The 19,213-nt window shown below is 40.7% G+C and overlaps 1 protein-coding gene across 1 annotated transcript; it reads left to right on the top strand.

The window, feature by feature from the left end:
- The first annotated feature begins 4,955 nt into the window (after positions 1-4,955).
- Positions 4,956-18,020, top strand: ISCA1 (iron-sulfur cluster assembly 1). Its single transcript, XM_084238305.1, has 4 exons — positions 4,956-5,330; positions 12,769-12,822; positions 16,196-16,301; positions 17,777-18,020. Exons 1-4 carry the CDS (start codon positions 5,103-5,105, stop codon positions 17,923-17,925), a joined length of 537 nt encoding a protein of 178 aa, XP_084094431.1. The 5' UTR covers positions 4,956-5,102; the 3' UTR covers positions 17,926-18,020.
- The last annotated feature ends 1,193 nt before the right edge of the window (positions 18,021-19,213 follow it).

The following is a 19,213-nucleotide window of genomic DNA, read 5'->3' as shown; positions in this document are numbered from 1 at the left end:
GGAAGGAAAATGGCAGCACTCTAAATGGCCACTCAGTCATTCCTTTTCACTTTGAAAATTAGGTTCATTTCATAGGACACAGCAGCATAGATCAGGCTTCAAGTTCAATTTAAGGGAAGATTTTTTATCTAAATGAAATTGTTAATGAGGGAAAAAATTAATATAGTCTTACCTACCAGAAATCCCTGTTGATTTAAGGATTTTAATAGAAAACCATGAGGTATGTATGTAAGACGGGTTTTTTAAAAATGAAACTATGGGCCAGTATTCAGTGAATACAATTTCATGGTTTTTAATGCTTTCGAAGCACATTAAAAATGGTGTGCTAATAAACCCTAAGTAAATCAACCCATTTTTCCCTATAAATCCCTATTTTGTTCCAAAGAGGGAAATTATATTTATTATTGTTTACCGAACCCTTGTATGACAACATATCAAATATGTGACCAATACTACTGTTATTTACAATTTACAAACTTCGTTTTGTCAATATTTGTAGAAGTGATAATATGAACATGAGTACCTGTTTATGCCCACCTTCTCTGGGTTAACAGTGCCACAGAGGGGCTTTTGGTTTTTTCCCTCTCTAATTTTAATTAAATTGACTTACAAGTACTATGTTCATAAAAATGATATAAAAGGAAAACAAGTAGTCCTGTTTGCTGCTAAAACACTTTCAAAGGAAAAATGACAAAAGTGCTTTTTACTCTTTACAATACTCAGAAGTTAGGGTGGAGAACTTTTAAAAATCCCTGAACAGGTGATCTCAGCCAATCACAGGTTTTGGTTGGAGTCATTTCCGGTCTGACTGGAGCCCTTATGGAATTATTTCTATAACTTTACAAGCCCTTCAGAAGTAGTACAGGACAGAACTATGCCTCAATTTATCATTTGAAATAAAATCAAAATTACAACCTGTAATTTTATCCACATTATTTTCTAGTGAATTCTGAATTTCATGAGTAAACTAGATCAAGGAGTAAAGACAGGACAATCTGCTCCTCTTTAACTCCTATTCCTTTTATGCATTAATGGGATCACTGGTGCTCCCTCATACCTGCTGTGTTCCAAGCCCTGGAGCTCTGGGAATGTGCGGATAAGAGGAGGCACAGACTTGGGGTGAGCACACAGGGAGGGATAAAAAGGGAGCTTGCTGGTAGGAGAGGGCCCTTCTCTGAAACAAGTTACTTGAAGTCATTCCTGCTAAAGAAAAATCTTACCAAAATCAACTTTAGGAATAGGGAGTTGTGTTAGAATTAGTGGTCATTCCTTATCCATTTGGAACACAGACTCATGAATTATACAATCTGGATTGGAATACCCCTACCTGACTTTCCTTAGCTGCTTTTCTTCTCATTTCTTCTCTTGCCTTTGCGCATGAAGTCAACTTGACGGGGCATAAAATTCCTTCACATTTTTTTGAAAGATCATTGATGCTGTTCTGTCATTGGCTGGTATGACTGTAGTAGAAGTCTGAGGCTGGCCTAATTATTGTTCCCTTGTAGTTGAATTTTTTCCTGCTCGGATGCTTCTATGTTAATTTATCCCTAACATTTTTGTATTAGTGACTTGTCTGAAACAAGTGTGAATCTCATATCTTTCTCCTTTTTCAAATTGAAAAATGACATCTATGATCTCATTTTTTTCTCAAAACTACTTTTTTTTTTTTCCCAGTATTCCTCTCTCTTCTGAACGCTAAGAAAACTTAGCACCTTTACTTTCTACATTACTGCCTTGATTTTTAGTGTCATTTTGCTGTTTCTAACATGAATTTTGTCATTGTACTTCCATTTTTCTTTAACTTTTCTCACACACCATTCTTGTCCTCTTCCTTTCCATCGAAACCATGTTTTCTTGTACCCGCTAAAGTTTCCTATTATTTATTCTGTTTCCTGTAGTGGATTCTACTATCTGCATCAGTCTTTTTGCTTTCCATCCCACACACTGGATCATTTGGGTCGGGGCAGCGACCATTATTGGCCACAGACCTGGAGAACAGAATGTTCTTGTTCTTTCACTTCCTTTACTTGGATGTTGGTGACAGCCTTTTCTGAGCATCCCAACTAGGGGACGATGTATCTGCTCCAGGCTGATTGCAGTTCCCAGGGCGCAGCTATCTTTCAATTGCAGCTGGCCTGTCTCTCCTAACAGGCTTCGCAAATACCCTACTATAAGGGTTCTCCGTTCCTCTTTCTCTCAGGAACAAACAAAAATATGAAATTCATCTTTATAGCCCCAATGCTATAAATTTCTTGCTCAGTGTATGCAGTATCAGCAAGATACATACTTAGATGTTATTAAAATGTTCTGAGACAATTCCCATTTATTTTTCATCTTGAAATGTGACATGATCTATTAAAGTTTTTCTGAGAGGAAAAATCCTGAATAGACAGGTCAATAGAGTTTAAGAGTGGTGCAGGCAAAAAAAAAAAAAAGTCGAAAACAAACTTCCATAAAACTAAAGATGTGGTTGGTATTCTTTTTTTTAAAAGTATGTTTGACAGCAGCAGTCAAGTAATATGCTTTTCACTGAGTGGAATTCTAGACTTAATTAGCGTGTGTCTCTATTAGTGTTCCAGCAGAGTACCAAGGATAGCTTTAGTTTTATTGCAGATCAAGTGAGGGCTTACAAGGAAGACACTTCTTTAAATGTCTAGAACCCTGAAACTAAATCTGAAGTTCAGTGTTCAACGTTTTCATATGGTGGATTCTTAACCTGTTATTAGTGGAAACCTCAAAGTGGTTACAACTTGCAAATTCTTTCAACCATTCCCCCACCCTCCTTACTTCACAACCACAGTACAGCTGCTTCTCGGAGATAAAGGTGCTCACATATTCATATAGAGTCATGAAAACTGTCAAGAGACCTGTGCCAGTTACAAATAGCATTAAGAATGCCCACTCCACTGGCAAGTATATTATGTGACTTAACACTTACATGCAAAACAGTGGACCAAGTTTATAACAGAGTTTAAAACAGTTTTAAATGTAGTGCATATTAAAATGAGAATAGAAAGCCGTTAAACATACATGGATCCAGAATTAGAAAATCTAGGAAAATTTAGGACTTCTGGGTTGGTATTTTTAATCATCTAAAGCACTGCACTAGAAGGCTTGAGTTTAAGGTTCTCAATAAATAGATGTACCAGTGCTTCTGCCCTTCCCTGTTCAGCTCAACCTGCGAGATAATATGCTCAAGGTGTTTTTGAAACCTATAGAGAGCTCCAAAACCGTAACACTTCAATAATTGGTTAAAATAATGGTATCTCTTTGTTTTTATTTTAAAAGCTTTATTGTTGAGAAAGTTTTAGGTTCACAGCAAAGTTAAGTATGAAGTAGAATTCTTAAATACCCTTATCTCTGCGTACCAAGCTCTGTCCACCTGTGCTCCTGGTGGGGCATTTGTTAAAATATCAGTAACCAGGACACAGCACCCAAAGTGCATTATTTACATTAGGATTCATTCTCAGTGTGGTGCATTCCACTGATTTAGACAAATGTATAATGATGTGTATCCACCTTTGTATCATACAAAGTAGTTGATGTATCTGACATCTTTAAATACCATTAACAATTAAGTATTGAGTGCTGCCATGTGCCATCCTCTTAAACCTCACAATATCTGTAGGATGAAGGGCAAGAGAACCAAAATACCTTATTTCAACTGTCCCAGCTAGTCAAGATAAAGCCAGGAGGCAAACCCAGCACATCACTGGGTCTAATGGTTTCTTCGTGTGCAGGTAGCCATGCTCATTGTCATTACCACTGCATCTCAGTAGTAGGGAGCCAGAACTTAAGGGAATTATGAATTATCAACCAAAACTAGACTGGAACACTTCCATTGATCAGTTCTTTACACATCAAAACACTGGGCAAGACTCCTACCCAGCACCACGTCACAGAATCCTTTTCCTGTTTTCTCCTTGCCTCTGTTTCCAGGAGCAATGTTGCCTACCCTTGATGTTTTACCATCTGATAACCCTGATAACTTCTACCAGGGTCTGTCCATACTGGGCCCTCCATTCCCAGGCGTCCTCTGTATGCCCAAGTAGAGACCTTGGGCCTCAGGAATATTTGCTGAACTAAAAGGCTGGGTTAAGCTCCCGAGCACTCAAAGCAACATCTTGTTACAGGGCAGCCCCGATCAAAAACCGGTTGCCTGACTGTGGGTCCTCAGCTGCGCGCTTAAAAGGGCTTATCAATACTCTACTGCAGACACACAGGAAAGGTTAATAAAAGGTTTATTTACAAGGGAAGGGCAAATGAGGAAATGTACAGCTCAGGGAGAAAAGTGGGAGACAAAGTTTTAAATGCGTCCTACCCGATTCGCGGACCTGGAATCCCAAATGGCGCTCTGAGAGCTGGCCACAAGCCAGGAGCCCTGAAGCCAGGAGGCGAGCGACAGAGTTAGAGACCCCAAGGCCCACGTGTTTGGTTTTTATATCCAACCTGGCTGCCCAACTCCACCCTCAGGTCCCAGCCACCTTCCCTTTGGTGGTGACGGGAAGGGATTTGTCTTTCCCAATGTCCTAATGGCTTTGGTCTGGAGTGGGGGTGGGGTCCACAAAGCCTGCATGGAATTAGCTCAGGACATCCTTTCCCCCTAACAATTTGACAACAGATGTTCAATCAAGTTTATTAATGGGTAACGCACTATAAATGTATTCACAGAGCTGCTTTCACGCTAGGGTTGGGTTATAAAGACAAATTACATTAGCACCGTCCTTCAAGCTCACAAGCAACTTGAGGGCTGGGGGTTACTTTATTATAGACGACTCTGCCGGTAACTGCGCTGTAAGAACTGCCTGGTGGGCCCCAACGGCAGCGTAACGTGTGACGCCAACGGGCTTCGCAACCCTTCGGCCGGGGCAGCCCCGGCCCCGCGCGGGTAGCGGGTGTGTTCTTGGACCGTGACGCCGCACCCCGCCCCGTGGGCAGCGCCTGGAGCTTCGAGCCTCCAGAGTCCACCAGCCGAAGGTCATTTGCTACCGTCATTCCGCAACGATCCTCCTCCTCAGCCGCGCGTCAAGGCCCGCGCCTCGGGGGGTGGCCGGGGGCCGCCCCGCCCCACCCTCCTGCCCGTCACTCAAGCGGCCCGCCCAATGGCGGGGGCGGGGCGGGCCCTGCGGGGCGGAGCCTTGGGCGCTGTGCGCCGGAGCTTGTGGCGTCAAAGCGCTCGCCGTGTCCATGGAGAGAGGCTCAAGCGGCCGAGCTCCGGCCTGAGGCCCCGGGGCTCTGGGACGGCGAGGATGTCGGCTTCGCTCGTCCGGGCCACTGTCCGGGCGGTGAGTAAGAGGAAGCTGCAGCCCACCCGGGCTGCCCTCACGCTGGTGAGTGGTCAGGGCGCGCGGCCGGGCCTGTGACGTTGATTCACCTCCGCCCCGCGCCGGGAGGTCACGGAGGCCGAGCGCCGCGCGGCCAAGCGTGGGCCCGGGCTTTCCACACCTCCGCCGCGGCCGGGAAGGCAAAGCGGCGCTCCGCGGGTGCCTCGCGCCCTGGGACTACGCGTCCCCGCAGGCCGAGCTCCCCGGGACTACATTTCCCAGCAGGCCGCGCGCTGCCGAGCGTCGGGGTTTAGGGGGAGTGCGCTGGGCTCCTGGCCGGCCGGGGCTACTCTAGGGTCTTCCCCGCACACCTGCGGTGCTCGGGCGGCGTGAAGTAGCCCCTGCTGGGGAATCCGGGCGAGCGCCGGGAGGCCTGCCCCTGAGGGGGTTAGGGAGGGCGAAGCTCGCCGCCTGCCCGAGAGTGCGTGCCCGTGAGCGCGGCCGGGACCCCGCGCGCCCCCAGGCTGGGGCTGCGGCCGCCGCGCTGCTGCTCACTTCCGGGTGGCGCTGGCGGCGCTGGCGTTTCCAAACAAACACTGTCTCCTGCGGCCTCGGCTTGGTCGCTCTTTAAAAGGACAAAGAAGGGGAAAGATTTCCCAGCCTTTTCTGGGCGAAAGGTCGGGCCCACGCCAAGGGCACCTGGATCAGTCGGCTGGTACAGTGCTTTTAAGAGTTTACCTCGCACGCTGCATCCTCGACAGAGTTTTTATGCCTGAAAGATATATCGCACGCCAGTAACCATTTTACAGTGATTTTCAGTACATTCAGTGGCTTTTAGTGCAGTAACAATACTGTGCAGTCGTCGTCTCAACCTGCTTCCAAAACATTTGACTGACCCCAAAAGGAAACCCGTATCTCTTAAAGCAGTCGCTTTATTTGCCTTTTTGAAAGAGATGAATTCCACTGGATAGTTGCTCTGTTCAAGTCTTATCACATATCTCACTTTTGGTCAAGGAGAAACTTTTTTGAGAGGATTTAGCACCTAGAGACTGGGGAAATAGATTATTTAAATGGAATCATGCGTTTCCTCCATCTAGGGTCACAGATAAGAAACCCTATTGCTAGTAAATTAGTTGTAGCAAAATTGAGGAAATTCATGATAAAGGGGGCGAATGTATTTTTATAATGGATTATGGTTTTAGGTTGTCTTGATTATATATTGTGTTCTGTTCTATATTATTTATTTCTGTAGCACCAACCTGGTTGTCATGTCTGCAAGATACACACACCATCTGATCTTAGGATTCTCTGTAGTCTTGAAATCACAAGAACTGGAGGCCATAACTCGTACATTGTGTCTCCCCTCAAGCTAGTAAAAATTCGGAGTTCCAAAAAATTCTGCCTCTGAAATGAAATCAGGAAGTCAGGAGCCTTTTGTTTTCCACCATCATTTGTCATGTTACCTATTCTTCAAAATTTTTGAGTCATCCCTTTCCTCTCCTTTTATACTCATTTAGCAGGCATTTAAGGACAACAAATAAATTGAGTTAACACAGTTCTTACCATCCACGGACCAAATCATTGGACATGCCTTTTTTCCCTGCTCAGTAGGAGTGATAACACAGCCCACATTCTTAAATCTGGGAGCTCTATACTTGCTCTTGCTGCTTCATTACATTTAAACACTTACCAGGCTAATTATGCTACCAGCACAGCCTTATGTTGATTCTCAGTTCACAAGGACTCCATAATTTCTATGATCAACTCTTCTGATTAACTTGCAGGAGTCTGTTGTTTTAACTCATCCTATTTGTACTTAAAGTTCAGCAGTTCGTTTTCCTGTGATCTTACAAGCTTATGCCAGAGAAAAAGCAAGTCAGTACTGTTTTCCACCAGTGGCCTGAAGTAGCAGGCTTGCAGTCATTTTAATCTTAGATGTTTAGTCTTAAATTCTTATAGTGTTCCAGACATTATGGCATGTATTGCTTTTTGTGGTTAATTTTCAAGTGTTTTGGGACCTCCCTGGTGGTGCAAGGGCTTAAGTACAGCACTGTGAAGCTGTTTACAAGCCTCTGCAGGACAAGTTTGATCCCCAGCACGCCAGGGAGCTACCCACATGGCACAGCAGACCTCTCCTGTCTCGCCCACTGCTCCCCTCAGTAGTGTATTTCAGTCAGTCTGCCTTTTCTGTTCCTCACTCTGTCTCTGGTGAATCCTCTCACCGCCCCACACTTCTGGCCTGTATCCCAGTTCTTGTATGCATAAATAAATCTTTTAAAAAGAAATAAAAAATAATTTTCAAGTGTTTTGCAGACATTTTAACTGTTAAGTGTAAAAGCAGTGATCAAAGGGTTAGTGAGTAGAGAGAGATAGGAGCAGATAAAACTGTAGATAATTCAGTAAAACTGGTAAGATATAATTTTTTTTAAAGATTTATTTTATGCATACAAGAGCTGGGGTGTAGGCCAGAGGTGTGGGGGGTGAAAGGATTCACCAGAGACAGAGTGGGGAACAGAATAGGCAGATTGACTATAATACACTGCTGAGAGGAGCAGCGGGTGAATCAGGAGAGGTCTACTGCGCCATGTGAGTTGCTCCCTGGCCAGCCTGGGATCCAACTCGTGCTGTGGAGGCTGCAAACAGCTTCATAGGTTGTGTCTTAACCCCTTGCGCCACCAGGGAAGCCCCAAGATATAAACTTGGACATCAAGTATTTGACATTGCAAGGTTTGAAAAGTGCTGTACCTAGGCAGTCAGCCGGAGGTAGGTCAGCAAGAGGCTGGAAAAAAGAAATTGATGAAAACATGATTCCATGTTACCACCATCAATTATCTGCATTAACTGATGTTGATTCAGGAAAAGATTGGTGATTTGCTAGAAGGAAAGACAAAACGACTGATGGCAGGCTGCCCATGACTCTCTTATGAAAACCAGAGATGGTTCCTTGATTGAATACTGTAAGACACCAACCCACCGCATCAAAGTAAGTGTCAATACCTTGGACACCTGCAGAGAACACAGTAGGAAGATACCCTTGCTTTCCCACATACTCAGGAATTGATAAATGAAATTGAACTTGTAAGAGCCAGAGTAAAATATGACTGAAGAGCCCCAAGACTTAACACTACCCTGCTGACAGAGGCCTTTATTTCCATTGTTGTACAAATTAGAATTAGTGTGACCGTAATTTGGGACTGGGGTGTGTTCCCACAGCTGTGTATAAAGCTCATCAAAGTTGTGAGAGAATGATGGTACCTAGTCAGCATCATACTTGATACCAACGAGAGAAGATAATGCATTATATACAGATGGTAACTTAAAACTGAATTTCTTAGTGGCACCTGATGGAGCAGGACTGGGAAACAGTACATTGACTGGAGCTTTACATTCATTGAAGGACAACCAGCAGAATGTCTTTGGAACAGTGAATAGCAGTTGGATTTGTGTATGTGGGCAGCTGAAGAGAGATTACACAGCAAACAGTTGGAAGTAGCTTGGATGTCTAAGAATGAGAGATATGTTAAGTATAGATCTTTTTGGTGATGTATTACATAGTCACTTTAAATAATGATTTTTTTTAAATTACGGTTCATAACTCTTCATTCTTTACTTACTAACCCTGTGCAAATTATTCATCTTTAATACCTAAATCCAGGTCCTCCCTGGTTGTGCAAGGGGGTTGAGCACAGCACTGTGAAGCTATCCGCAGCCTCTGCAGTATGAGTTCAGTCCCAGGCTAGCCAGGGAGCTACCCCACATGGCACAGCAGACCTCTCCTGTTTTGCTCACTGCTCCCCTCAGTAGTGTATTTCAGTCAGTCTGCCTGTTCTGCTCCTCACTCTGTCTCTGGTAAATCCTCTCACCCCCCCACACCTCTGACCTGTACCCCGGTTCTTGTATGCATAAATAAGTCTTTAAAAAAAAATACCTAAATCCCAGAATTGTAAGCCATTAAGATGGTGACTATGTTATTGTGTATCAGATGAAAAACATGTTAAACTTTTAAAATACAGACTGCAAAACAGTATATAGAGAGATTACATATATGTGTGTGTATGTCTATACGTAGCACATGTACTGTGGTATAGATTATGATTGCACACATGGTATCTGTAATAAATAATGTGTATAGTATATTGTGTAAGCATAACATGTATCATAGTATATGTAGATACACACTAATATGAAAAGACAAGGGCAACAGTCACAGTTATTAAAGAATGAGTTCAAATATACTGTAACTTGTTCATTGGTTGTTACCTACCTGGCATCTTTTAAATATTAAAGTGCCAGATTTCTGGTGAAATTAAAATAGACTATAGTCATTTGCATTGCTTAGTATACATAATGATGGAGTTAGCTTTAAGTTGTTTTTTCCTTAACCAGCAAAAAATGAAAATTGCCTGGGGAATTATTTAAGGAAATAAAGTATTGAGGATGAGGAATAGAAATGATATGGCATTGGATAAAGTAAATGTGTTGAAGTAGTGATAAAATGCATTCATCTGCACTACCTTTTCCCATAAGTTTAACAACAAAAGCAGACTGGAAACCTTGTGTTTTGTTTTGTTTTTTGTTTTTGTGTGTGTGTGTGTGTGTGTTTTATAAAAGAGCTGGGGTACAGGCCAGAGGTGCGGGAGGGTGAGAGGATTCACCAGCAACAGAGCAGGGAGCAGAACAGGCAGACGACTGAAATATACTGCTGAGGGGAGCAGTGGGCACGACAGGAGAGGCCTGCCACACCATGTGGGAGTCTCCCTGGCTGTCCAGGAATCAAATCCATGCTGCGGAGCCTACGCTGTGGAGACTGGGGAAAGCTTCACAGCCCTGCGCTCAACCCGCTGTGCCACCGGGGAGGCCCTGGAAAACTTGTTTTTAAGGGCCAAAATCTCACACAAAGATATTCTTTCACCTTAGAGAATGGTTCCTATGATAGACATAAGAGATTTAAAACCACAGGTTACTTTCCCCTTGAGTGTCTTTCCCTGTGTAATAAGTAGACCAGTTTTCATAAATTGCTTCTGTTTACTATATCCAAGTATTTTCTACCAAACGGTGAGAAAAGAATAATGAATGAAGGAAAGTTTTCCTAAAGATTCATCTTTATGAAATGATTCATTGGCCAGATTTCAGGTGAATTAGTCATTAATTACATATAAATTTCTTAGGTGTTTGGGAGAATGTATTAAAATTGGAAGACTGCTAGCCCTCCAGAATGTTATTTAATTGAAGAATCTATTTAAACTGTTTCCCAGGTTGATTATACTTATGTTCAAAGTCGCCAGAGTATACAGAAAGACTTAGAGAAAAGCAGGATCCTGCCTGAAACTGTATAGATATGTGTACTTCGTAAAAGTACCAAATTTAGTTATTCTAACTCCTTCTGTAAATCAGATTCACCACTTAGAAAGTTACCAAAATCATGACTTTTCCTTTAAGTACTCAGCTGGCTTATTCATCATTAGTAACTCTACTTTCAATGGAGTATATCAGATTTTTGTTTAACTCAGGAAAATTAAGATGTTTTTGATTCCTATAACAACAGCTGGCACACAAGTTTCCCCTTGAGTATCTTCACTGTGTCATAAGTAGACCATGAATTGCTTCCGTTTACTATATCCAAGTGTTTTCTACCAAATGGTGAGAAAAGAAGAAAATAAATTGTTAAAACCAAATTAGATCACTTAGAGATAAAAGCACCAGGTGTTTGTTGACAGCACCTTAGATCTGCTGGCATTAAAGCAAGGTGATGCTTCTGGTTTTTCTTCCAATGACTATTTTCCCATAGCTGTGTCTTTTTGTTTTACTGGCTTCCTGGAATTCTTTTGCTATTGGACAGTAATTAGATTAATTTCTTCAGTTCTCACATTGTATCTATAACCATGAAAATTATAGGAGCTGGTTTTCATTGGCAATCATTTACAAAGGTAAATGAGAACTGAAAACTTTTTTTATAAATAAAAAATAAATCTGTAGTTATGAGATTGACAAACTGTGGTCACCAAAAAAGAAGGACGCCACATTTATTTTACTTAAGCATTTCCTTCTTTATCCACCCCGACACTACTCCCTTTGTGCTGCTCCAGTTCTCACATAATTGAGGGAAAATATCTTTATGGGCCATGTACTAGTATTGTTTTTTTTTTTACCTTTTTCTTAAAGTGACACACATAAGAAATATATATGTGTACATATGTACTCACCATATATTAGTAACTGAAGTAAGAAGTTTTTCTAAATATTCATCTTTATTAAGTGCAATGCATTGTTCTCTTCCATTTTGTGTTTTTAAAATTTTAAAAATGCTAGTCTCAACCTTCTAAATTGGTCTCATGGGCTTTTTAAATTGGATCCAGACTTTTCTTCAACATACTCATCCGGTGGAACCCCCGTCAGGCAGGAAGAATATGCTCTGTGCCATCCGTTGGTTCTGCTTAAGTTCTGACTAGAATTACTACTATAGTCATAGGTCATAATACCCACTCTGGGATTTCACAAACTAGTAAAATGTCAAACCAAAAAACTGGAGGACCAGCACGGCATTCCCATCTAGAGGAGCTAATGAAACAAGTAGGAAGACCATCAGCTCTTCGTTATGATATACATACTTTCAGGTGGCTTCATCTCGCACTCTTTGTATGTGACACTGTTCACAAACTTATTTAAAGGTCACAAGAATTCTGAGAAAGAGAGCTTATTTATCCCCATTTAAGCCAAGGAGTGGAATAGAGACAAGTCATGAAGTGGACCAGGAATGCTCTGGAATTGATTCTGTCCCTAGCATCCTCCTTCCCAAAAAAGTAGGGGTAGTAACTGACTCATGTGATATTTTTTCTCATTTTGAGAACAACTTGATAAACAGCATTTCTCCTGAAATATCCCTTCCTGTTGTTGTTTCTGTAGTTGACTATCTTAGTTCCTTTCATCTATATACCCTAAAATACTAATTTAAGCCACATATGAAATCTGTGAGCTTTTGGTGGGACTAGTAGGAGAAGCATACTCTGTCTCTAGGTGTGCATTTTGATGGGGTTGAAATAGATTTGGGGTAAGCAAAAAAATAAAGTTAAAAAAAAAGAGTTAACATTAATCAATAGGAAAAATATCTGAAAGTTGCCTTTCCCCATGAAGTACTTGATTCATTCATTGGTTATTGACTGTCTTCTCTGTGTCAAGGCAGTCTGTGTTGCTGGGCATACATAGGAGCACAAAATAGATGCTGCCTGGAAAAATACACTTGTAATGTGAGTAGATGGTGCCATAGAGATGATGACAGGGCATTGCCCTTGCCTGGAGGGAAACCAGACTTAAAAGGATGTTGCTAAAAGATGTTTTAAAAATAGAGTGCTTTGAGGTTGAGTTCATGTTTGTGTATAAATTCCACAGGTATTCTGTCAAGAATGGAACATAAATTTGTTATAAAAATTTGCTCAAGATAGAATGGAATAGTCTTAAACACTAGAAAATATATGACTGAACTAAAAACTTAACTTTTTTTTTTTAGACACCTTCAGCAGTAAACAAGATAAAACAACTTCTTAAAGATAAGCCTGAAAACGTAAGTAAAACCAGACAAATAATTAGTAATTAAATTTATCACAATACATTTATCTTGATATAAAAGTGTGCTTTCATTGATTAGGGGATTTAATACATAAAAATAAAATGCCCTCAATGGTTTTTAAAAATTCAAATAATAATGAAAACGAAAAGTCATTTTCTCACCCATGCTCTTTGTTGTGATTCTTTTAAGAGGCAACCTCTTAGTGTCCCTCCACTCTTGTACATTCTATCTGCCTACACAAGGGTTTTTCAGCCTCAGCACTGTAGATATTTTGAGCTGGACAATTTTGTTAGGGGCAGATTGCAGAATCTTTAGTGATATTCCTGGCTTCTGCACTCTATTCCTGAGTTAGAGCAACCAAAAATAATGCCCTGAGGGAACCACTGGCCTATACTATGATTGTACGCTGTGTGTGTCTTTTCCTCTTTAGATGAGAGCATTTCTTTTTTTCTTTTTTTAAAGATTTATTTATTTATGCATACAAGAACCAGGGGTACAGGCCAGAGGTGTGGGGGTGGGTGAGAGGAGTCACCAGAGACAATAGGGAGCAGAACAGGCAGATCTACTAAAATATGCTGCTGAGTGCAGCATTGGGCGAGACAGGAGAGGTCTGCTGCACCATGTGGGTAGCTCCCTGGCCGGAGATGAAATTCATGCTCCAGTGGCTGCTGATTGCTTGATAGCACTGAGAGAAACCCCTGCACCACCAGAGATGCCAAAATGAGAGCATTTCATACCTGCTGTGCTTTTTATCCCTAATAACATAACTTGAAGCTCTTTCCATATTATTACATAAAGAGCCATCTCATTCTTTTTTGTGCCTGCATATAATAGAGTATTATAGTGAACAGATTTGTCTTATTTAAACAGTCCTCCATATTAAAGATCCTTTGGATTGCTTTTTTTTAGTGCTGCCACAAATGTCATTAAACAAATACTTAGTTTCTGTAGTGTGCCAGGCCAGTGGTTCTAGATGACCAAGTCTGTAAACATGCCTTAGTGCATGCTGTAGAATTGTTGAGTAAGGGGGTGTGTGCATCATCTTAATCTTAATGCATTGTTAATCACCTATGGAATACTGTATATTAGTTCCAAGTAACAGAACATTAATTTTTTTTTTTAAAGATTTTTTTTGTTTATACAAGTATTGGGTACAGTCAGAAGCGCCGGAGAGTGAGAGAAATCACCAGAGCCAGAGTGGGGAACAGAACAGGCAGATTGACGAAACACACTGCTGAGGGGAGCAGCGGGCGTGGCAGGAGAGGTCTGTTGCACCATGTGGGACCCTCACCTGCAGCCAGGGATTGAACCAGCGCTGCAGAGGCTGCAGGCAGCTCTGGGAGGCCCAGAACATTAATATTTAGTAAATAGACTGTAAAGTGGTTTTTAGGTTCCATTGTACAAACTATATTACAGTGTAATGGAAATTCTAGAATATTCCTCCTAAGAATTGTTAAATGGGGGCCTCCCTGGTGGCGCAGGGGGTTGAGCGCAGCGCTGTGAAACCTTCTGCGGCCTTTGCAGTGCGAGTTCGATTCCTGGCTGGCCCGGAGCAACCCACATTTTACGGCAGACCTCTCCTTTCTCACCCACTGCTCCCTTAGCAGTGTGTTTCGGTACATCTGCCTGTTCTGCTCTCTGCTGTCTCTGGTGAATCTTCTCACCACCACCCCACTGTGACTCTGGCCCCCTACGTCTTAAAAAAAAAAAAAAAAGAATTATTAAATGCTAAATATATCAGTTTAGATAGACCGATGACTAGTATATAAATTGACCAAATGAAAACTTTAACTTTGTAGATATGAGGGATGTTTGTTCATATTAACATGAAAAAGTTTGAGCTAATGATTCATCAGGGTAATTTATGACACAGTCAATCCTTTTCCAAACTCCAGTTACCTGAACTATGTTTTCCATATACTCTTTATGTGCCTCTCTCCGGTACTAATAATTGGACTTTCTGCTTGCTTGAGCTTTCCTGTTTGAGAGAAAAACTAAGTCAAACAATCTGATATGCGCTCCAGAATTACACTTAGGAAAGTTATTATTTGTCATGCTGAATATGTGAAATTTCCCTCACACATTCTCTGTCACTCTGAACGTAAATAAACCATAGTTCTGTCTTACTGGTTAAGGTAGAAATGACTGCTCTGAATACTTCAGCTTGTCAAAATTTCCAAACAGTTTAATGTTCCAACTTACTAAGCTCCTTCCCTTTTCATGTTGCTTTCAGAGAATCTATCTACTTGGTGAAATGCTTTTTATGGTAATTTTACTGTATACTTAAATGAAAAAGCACATAGGACATAAGAATAGAAATTCAATAGATATTGTTAGATTGTTGCATTAAGGTAGACATTGGTGTTTTAAAAGTGCTCTTTGGTCATTTTTAAACTTATGTCTGTATTGCTTTACTTCCTTGTATTTGAGAATGTTTCTCTAGTTGTGCTTGAGAGTTAAGACTCTGTGTAGAGACTATATGATTGCCAGGTAGTTGACCCATGAACCTAATCAAGGAAAATTCCTGAGAACATCTCACACCATGAAGTGAAACAAAAACATTTCAAAGTCTGATTTTTTAAGTAGTCACTGTACCATCAGATCCTTTTCTTTTTCCTTTTAAAATAGTGTTCATTTCTTAGAATTAAAACAGTTTTCTTAGAAATGTTATTCTGGGGCCTCTCCAGTGGCACAAGGGGTTAAGTCTCAGCACTGTAAAGCTATCTGCAGCTACTGCAGCTCGAGTTCGATCCCCAACCAGGGAGCTGACCCACATGGCCCGCAGACCTCTCCTGTCTTGCCCACTGCTCCCCTCAACAGTGTATTTCAGGCCACCTGTTCTGCACCCCACTCTGTCTCCTCTCACCTCTCCGCCACCTCTGACCTACACCCCAGCTCTTGTATGCATAAATAAATAAATCTTAAAAAAAATAAAAATGTTATTCTGGGCCTAAAGGGTTAATAGTAATAGTTAAGTAATATCATGGTGGAATATTTGCAACTGATAATAATTACATGGGAAATCAGTATCTTTAATGGGTAAAATGAAGGTGATACTCTGTAATAACAAGAACAGTGTTTGTTTTATCTATACAGATAAACAACCGGAAGGAAATGCAGGTAGTGCAGTGACTATAGCTTTTGGATTGGTATCTACCCCCACCCTGCCCCTTGTTTTCTATTTATATAATTGTTTTTTATTCTTTTTGAATCCTCAGTAGTGTTATAATGATGTTTGTACAACATTACATCTTTTAAATGCTCATTCCCCATTTCACTAACACTTAATAAGGAAATGAAAAATATCAACGTAATTATTTAGTGAGTACTACTTTAAAATTAAGTTATATTTGCCATCCTTTTTCAGGTAGGTGTAAAAGTTGGTGTACGAACCAGGGGGTGTAATGGTCTTTCTTACACTCTGGAATACACAAAGACAAAAGGAGATTCTGATGAAGAAGTTGTTCAAGATGGTGAGTTCTGAGCAAACTTTCTAGACACTTAGTTTTGTCTGGAGTAATGACATTAGTGATAATAAAAGTGGGAATGGCAATAGAGCACTTACTGTGAGGTAGACATGTTTGATGGACATTCATGCATCAAATGATAAACAGAGCAACAGAATAGGATTGGCACCTTATTGTCCCCATTGTACAGATGAAGAAACTGGGGCAAGAAGTTAAATATTGCCTAAGGACCCACAACTACTCAGTGGCCTAGTAAAAAGTTGAGCTCAGTGAAGGTTACTACATAGATTATATTGTTAGTGACTAAAAGTTTATTAGACAAACTTGTTTATTTGTTTCAGTTATAAGAGGTCATCATTGTCTTGTTGGTTGTCAGTTATGTTGATTATCATTGTTGCAGACTGATTTTAAGATGACAGAATTTTAAAGTGAGCCAACTACTTTGGGTGAAGCAGCAGTTTCACATCCATGTCAAATAAGTAATGTCATCTCATGTTTTTGAGGAATCTTTATTTCTAATTTTTATTGAAAATCTCAATATTTCAGTAATTGTTTTGCCTGTACTCTGCCCTACCCGATAATCTGATAAAACTACAACTTCAGGCAGCTTCCTTGTGCACAGATTTTATGGGGGTGGCTTTGTGCGCGAGAGGTGTGCTGTCAGCTAGCTTTCATGGATTCCTGCCATGATTTCATTTCATTCAGCTGAAGTTACTGATCAATTAAAACACTTGTTAATACATTATTTTTTAAATCAATACAGAAACACATTTTTTCTTAAAAAAAAGAGATCTGATAGGTCATTTAGTTACTGATTTACATGGGTTTAATTAGTCTATGAGATGACATACACCCTTTTTTATATTTAAGTAATGACTTAGTTCCTTATAATTATGAAAGAAAATTTTGTTAAATTAATCGTATTTGCAAAGATGCCTTCTTCTACTTACTTAATACTAAGGACTTACATTATCAGTTTTCCTGCCCATAAATTCGAAAGGACCAGAACTGCTGTGTTGTACTGGTTGGTCTTATTAAACAGTTCCACTGTATCCCAGCCCTTGGTGTGTCTGTAAGTTTGTCAGTGTGTCATGTGTGCCGGATGTCACCTTAGGGTTTTCATAAATTTCATTGACTTTATCTTTACAAAGTCTCTGAAAATACACACGTTTTCTTCATGTAGCAAATTGGGAAAAAGGGTAAAGTACAGTGAAAAGCAAATTCTAGTTTTGTATAGAATTGCCTTGAAATTTGCTGGTATACAAGCATCAAGCCTAAAATAATTGGTTTTGACATAGTTATTGTGTGGGAAAGGGGCAGACAGGAAACTGAGCACTAAAGGCCTTCAAGGAAATAATGAGGCAGATCCAGAAGCTTCCTGTCTGTTTTGTTAATGGCTGCTATTTAAAGCTCATGTGTGCTTTGGCTCAGCAGGTTCCATAGGCCTGCAGACTCTCATGACATGTTTTCTTCTCCCCAAGGAGTCAGAGTATTCATCGAAAAGAAAGCACAGCTAACACTTTTAGGAACAGAAATGGACTATGTTGAAGACAAATTATCCAGTGAGTTTGTGTTCAATAACCCAAACATCAAAGGAACATGTGGCTGTGGAGAGAGCTTTAATATTTGACTCCCTGACTGCTCTACCTGTAAGCCCCAGGAAGATGGACGCCCTGGGACTTAATGAAGAATTCATGTGGCTGTCACATGCTTAAAGTTTATAATGTATGGCTGCCTTTTGTGGAAAATAAAGTGATGCATTTTGAAAATGAAGCCAGTGTGTTAGATTCCAGAAAAAGTGGTATTTGTACTTGTTTTGAAGGACAGAAAATGAGACACCATTGCTCTTGGGGGTCATTTTTCTTATTCTACCCTTCACTTAACTCTCTGACTTTCTTCCTGTTAGAGCCAGTTTTGTGAAAGTTGCTTTCCTGGACGAATTTTAGGAAGTGTGTTCTTAATAGGTATGTACTTAATGGCTTTGAATGTGCACCTCTCAACCAAATTAATGGAATTCTGAGTCTGGAAGACTGCTGGTGCAACAAGGTGGCACATGGTCTTTTTACCCAGACATAGAAAGGCCATACCATGTTTTTTATCTAAAATTTCATTGTCAGGTGCCTCATTTGCTTAGCCTTTAGGAATACAACCATTAGATGGAGAGTACAGGACAAAAATTTCTTTGAAATATAGTGTATAATAATACTGAGTGAAGGGATCAGAAGGTGAATACTTCACCTACCTGTTACTTAATCCATTTCTTTTGCCATCCTACGAGTCCACTCGGAGATGAGATCTTAAACTGACTTGGATGCTTTTCATTGGGAGGTCTATTAAAGCCGTCTAGCCCACCCCCCCAATTTTATACCTGGGGAACCAAAACCCCAGGAAAGCTGAAGGGTTTTTGTCCACCCTCGCACTGCAGGCTTGGGTAGGGGCAGAGCTCAGACCAACCTTATTTCCCCTGCCTTGTGGGTGACGTGAGCTCTGAGGCAGTCAGGGACAGTAAATAGGTGATCTGACTTCCTTATCCAGTCAGCTTTTTAGAAAGTTTCTTTGTAACTTGATGGAGATCATATTTAGTTTTGTTTTGAGTGAGAATCTTACTTTTAAAACCCATTTATGTGAATAACTATCTTGTTTCTTTAAAACTATGAAAGAGTAGTTTCTACTAGCAGGGAAGAAGAATTAGAGAAGAACCCAGAATTATTCTTTTGGAATGTAGTAGTAATTGTAAAGCAGAACACGGGGGTCTTTTCTTAAAAATCTCAATGTTTGTACATCTTCAGGATCCTAAATCTAATCACTAAAATTTTTAATCCTAATATTTTAAGCTAACATTTTTATCACCAACTTGTCTTTAACCATATTCATTTTGTCATTTAGTTACTGCTCTTCCTAGGTTTAACTATTTTGTG

The sequence above is a fragment of the Talpa europaea genome (genome assembly GCF_964194135.1).
Source record: "Talpa europaea genome assembly, chromosome: 7".
NCBI classification, from domain to species: domain Eukaryota; kingdom Metazoa; phylum Chordata; class Mammalia; order Eulipotyphla; family Talpidae; genus Talpa; species Talpa europaea.
This window is presented reverse-complemented; position numbering and strand designations above follow the sequence as displayed.

What these genes read in the sequence shown, in the direction of transcription:
- ISCA1 (XM_084238305.1), top strand. Translation starts at nt 5,103, where the DNA reads ATGGCGGGGGCGGGGCGGGCCCTGCGGGGCGGAGCCTTGGGCGCTGTG. An exon ending in CCCGGGCTGCCCTCACGCTG is followed by an intron (nt 5,331 to 12,768) that starts GTGAGTGGTCAG and finishes TTTTTTTTTTAG; the next exon opens with ACACCTTCAGCAGTAAACAA. An exon ending in TTAAAGATAAGCCTGAAAAC is followed by an intron (nt 12,823 to 16,195) that starts GTAAGTAAAACC and finishes ATCCTTTTTCAG; the next exon opens with GTAGGTGTAAAAGTTGGTGT.